We start from the raw sequence: 4606 nt of genomic DNA on the forward strand, positions 1-4606 counted from the left end.
TCGTGTTCATTATTTCATTATTTTATTTTATTCGTCAATAACATTCATTTCACTATAATTTAATGTACAGCTTATCCACAACAAGATGTGAACGGGTGTACTAGTAGTTAAATAAAACTATTCTTGTAATATCAAGAATATCATAACGCAGCACATTTTGATTTCTATATTTGGATTTTAAGACACATTGTCAAAGAATTCGCCGAATTTTTCAAATTTCTTTTCCTCATCCGTTTCAGCTTTGTAGTCGTCGTACCATTTTAGCAATTTGGCTTCAGTTATTCTATCGGCCGGTGTTAATCCGCTGACATATTTACTGAATTTCTCGTCAAAGTCCTTGGTGAGTTGTAAGACCTTTTCCTCGTATCCCTTCTCGAACTTATTGTAGCCATTATTTTCCAAAGCAGTCTTCAAAGCTTCCTTCTGCTTCGAATAGTAGGGCATATTTTCATAGTCCGCCATCATTTCGGAAAAAGTAACCATGTAATCTAAGAGTTTCAAAATGCTTTGTTCATCTTCAACCAGTTTCACTTGAGAAGCTTCTGTTGCGATTTTAGACATGCGTGTTATATTCGCTCGCAAGAGTTCGTCTTTGTCTGGAAGAAGCTCCAGTTCCTTCACAGCATTATTGACGACTACGCTACCCTTTTCGAGTACCCACCTCGAAATTTCAGTTATATCGTCTAAAGTTGTAACCACAAGCTGTGTTTTCGAATCCACTTCTTCGGAGGACGAGTTTTGGAAGAGCGCAAGTAAAGTTACTGAACTACGTTTTGTACGTGGAAAAGCGTGAGACAACTGTTAAAATATAGCATTATTAGTAAAAAGACAATCGAAACTTTTAGTAAAACAATCTTACTTGCAGCAATAGCAGAGCGCTAGCGATGAATATTAATATGTGTTTCATCATTATTTAGTCGAATCCAAATGCTAACTGTAACTGTTCGAAAATCCAACTGAATAATATGACAAAATGCGAGGAAAATTTATAGATTTTACATTCTATTGATCTATTGCGCACAGCTTAAGATCGCTATGTAATTGCAAATAATGATAAGACTTGGTGTACGCGTACAATAGAATAGTGAAACGCAAAATCTCATGATTAAAAACAGTTTTCACTTTGTTTATTTGAAATTTACATGTGTTTTGAATATGTTTACATTTTAGCACACAGTTTCACATAAGTGTATACATGAAAACCAGTAAGGAAGAGGCAAGTTCGGGTGTAACCGAAAATTTTATACTCTCTCAATTACTGTAACAGCTGACATAATGCTAATCGAAATATTATAATTTTTATTATATTGGGAAAGCTATCACTATAACGAGGCTAAGAGATGGTCTATACTCGAAAACATGCTTCCACGAAATTTTATTGAGACAACAAACTCAAACAAAATCCAAAAGAAATAAAATAAGACCAACACAAAAATTCAATATACATACATATATTTATATAATATATACTCCAATCGTTTAAGAATGAGCCTTATCATATTCTTCGAATTGTTTTTGCAATTTTTCATACCACTGAATCATCTTGACTTCCCGCACCCTTTCCTGCGGGGACAAATCCTTAACATATTCCTCTAATGCCTCGTATACATCTTCGGCGTACTGAAAAGCTCTTTCTTCGTACTCGCTCGCAAACTCTTTGTAGCCATTATTTTCGAGAGCCGTTTGCAAGGTTTGTTTCAGTTTCGAATTGTCAGGCATGTTGTTATAGTCTTTGATCATCTCATCAATCTTATTCATGAACCCGACTAAGTTTTGAACGGTCTGCCTATTGTTTCTTATGGGAAATTCAGAATCCTCGACAAGTTCAGACAAGCGTCTGATACTCGCTCGTAAAGGTTGATTTTTAAGTGGAATTTCGTTCAACTCTTCAACGGTGTTTTTAATTACTACGCTCCCCTTAAGGTGTACCCACTGTGCAAGTCCTACGATTTTTAGTGAAATGGCTGATTTACGATTCTCATTTTCGGATGGCGAAGAGTTGTGAATGCGGTTTTGTGTTTTGGCAGCGACGGACTCACGTTTCATGTGAGGCAAGGCGTGGACGAACTATTAGAATAAAAAAAGATGTATTATATATACACTACAAATAGGTCAAATATATTCTTTATATTAAAATAGAAGTAATTTACTTGCACAAGCAGCAAAGCGCCGGCGACGAGCAAAAAAGAGTGCTTCATTTTTAGCTAAAGATTTCTTATTCGTAACTGTCAGTGAGGCAGTTCCAAACCTGAATAAAAACTGTATTAAAAGGCCATGGCTATTTATACAGTTTATTTTTCAAGTATGACATTGACTTATACATGGCACAGAAGCGTAAAAGAAATATTATAATCAGAAAATTTTAAAAGCATCTCAAATAAACAATAAAAATATGTGGCTTAGTTAGATTATTCTTTAATTGAACTAAATCCAAACTGGAGCGATATAGACGGCACAATGATTTTGCTATTCACATTATGTACCGATAAGGGATAGAATTAGCTTAACCTTTGGCAGGTGCAATCAGTGAGAAAACTATAATATATACGTTTTGCTTACGTATATTTTTCAAAGAAGCCAAACTTAAGAGCTAAGGTGGGTTGCAAAATTTTGTTTGTCTTATTAAATGGTTTAAAATATTTTCCAAAAATATCAAATCGATCCGAGTAAAGTTCTAAGAGATAAAACCTTCGGAAGTTCCGCCCACGTCAGTTTGAATGTAAAACTTTAATGGTGTTTATTTCAAAACTCATTTTTTTTAAGTCGGTGGTCACGATTTTTCGAAAAGTTGTGAAGCGAATTTGTTCAAATTTTGCACACATCTTTGAAATACAATGATCTTGTTAATGAATAAAGGAATTTAATTTTTCTTTACTATATATTGGCCAAAAGACGTGTACTGCTGTACCAAGTGGTTAGATAAACAGTTAATTAATTTGGAAGGTCAAGACATCCTCAGAAGATATTTAGAAGACTGATATCTTTTTGTGTCTAGGGCACAGCTCACCGTGGTTGTATTACTATGACATCCTTTCCTGGAAATTAAGATAAGAGTTCATCTTTAACTGGGATTTCATTCAACTATTTCAGAGTGTTTTTAATTACCATGCACTAATTTTGGGAACTTTATGCTAATTATCTCTTCGGATTCTAAAGAGTTGTTTTGTCCCACAGCGACGATCTCACGTTTCATGTGAGGCAAGGCGTGGACGAACTATTAGAATAAAAAAATATGTATTATATATACACTGCAAATATGTCAAATATATTCTTTATATTAAAATATAAGTAATTTACTTGCACAAGCAGCAAAGCGCCGGCGACGAGCAACAGAAAGAGCTTCATTTTTTGTTAAAGATCTTTTATTCGTGACTGTCAGTGAGACAGTTCCAAACCTAACTAAAAAATGTATTAAAAGTCAAAGGCTATTTATATGGTTTCTTTATGTTACCAGTTATGATATGGTAAAGAAGCGAAAAAGAAATATTTTAATCAGAAAAGTTCAAAAGCTCTTTCACAATAAAAATATAGGTATTTAGCTTAGTTAACTTTTTCTTTAATTGAACTAAATTAAAGCTGGAGCGATATAGACGGCACAATGATTTTGCTACTCACATTATGTACCTGATAATGGATTGAAATTGCCTAACCTTTGGCAGGTGCAATCAGTGGTATTTTAGCGTTGAAAGCTTAGAAAAGAAGCAATTGAGCAAACTATACATATATTTTTAAACTCTCGCAACATGTAGCTAATAGAGTATAATTTTTTTTTATGTTCACAAAATTTGCAATCGCACTAGGAAGGGGTATACTTGGATATAATTTTGAGTGAGCGTGGTTTGCTCTCTACTAAGTTTTCCTTTGGATATTTCCTTAAGCAGAATAAAAACGGGCAACGCCTACCTCCCATACAAAAGTTATGTTGAAAACTACTAAAAATGCTTTAATTCAGTATGGAAAACCACCAGAAACCTTAAATTTCCTGGTAAAGATGATACAGAAGAGCTGCACCTAATTTAGTATACAAAATTTTAAATGGGCGTGATTCCGCCCATTTATGGTTCAAAAACCATATCTCTTAAACTACTCTACCAATTTAAATGAAATTCGGTTCGTATTTTCCTGGCATCCCAACATGTCCTGAAAATATACCAAATCGGTTCACAACCACGCATACTTCTCACATACCAGAACTTTGAAGTCGATTGGAATCGTTTACTTTACAATATATAAAGAAAGCACTAGTGAAGATAACGTAGCAGAATTTATAGTGCAGCATTTATAGTGTGGCATCGGCCTTCTAAGAAATCGGATTTTAAGTTTTCAAGGCCTCATATATCTATCAAGAGGACCTCAGTGCTTCTAATAATAACCGAAAATATAGGTAAGTCTCTCAGATATTTTGAAGATATTCAGAGAGAATATTTTTCTTCTAATAATATGTCTCCATACCAAAAATGATTAAAATCGGGTCATAACTTCCCATAGCTCCCATATACCTAGTATTAACTTTATACCATATATATAAAACAATTAAATAAATAAATTGCGAGAGTGTAAAATGTTCGGTATGACTGAACCCAAAAGAAATAAAATAAACCCAATA

General features: G+C 33.8%; 2 protein-coding genes across 2 annotated transcripts; both read right to left on the bottom strand.

The window, feature by feature from the left end:
• LOC105218094 (uncharacterized) lies at positions 1-1021 on the bottom strand. The gene is made up of 2 exons (XM_011193455.3): positions 860-1021; positions 1-798 (listed from the first exon to the last, which is right to left on the bottom strand). Exons 1-2 carry the CDS (start codon positions 908-910, stop codon positions 178-180), a joined length of 672 nt encoding a protein of 223 aa, XP_011191757.1. The 5' UTR covers positions 911-1021; the 3' UTR covers positions 1-177.
• A 414-nt stretch (positions 1022-1435) lies between these two features.
• On the bottom strand, positions 1436-2672 carry LOC105218103 (uncharacterized). Its single transcript, XM_054231149.1, has 2 exons — positions 2151-2672; positions 1436-2067 (listed from the first exon to the last, which is right to left on the bottom strand). The coding sequence occupies exons 1-2, from the start codon at positions 2196-2198 to the stop codon at positions 1480-1482; spliced, it is 636 nt and encodes a 211-aa protein (XP_054087124.1). The 5' UTR covers positions 2199-2672; the 3' UTR covers positions 1436-1479.
• Between the last annotated feature and the right edge of the window lie 1934 nt (positions 2673-4606).

The sequence above is a fragment of the Zeugodacus cucurbitae genome, chromosome 2 (genome assembly GCF_028554725.1).
Source record: "Zeugodacus cucurbitae isolate PBARC_wt_2022May chromosome 2, idZeuCucr1.2, whole genome shotgun sequence".
NCBI classification, from domain to species: Eukaryota; Metazoa; Arthropoda; class Insecta; order Diptera; family Tephritidae; genus Zeugodacus; species Zeugodacus cucurbitae.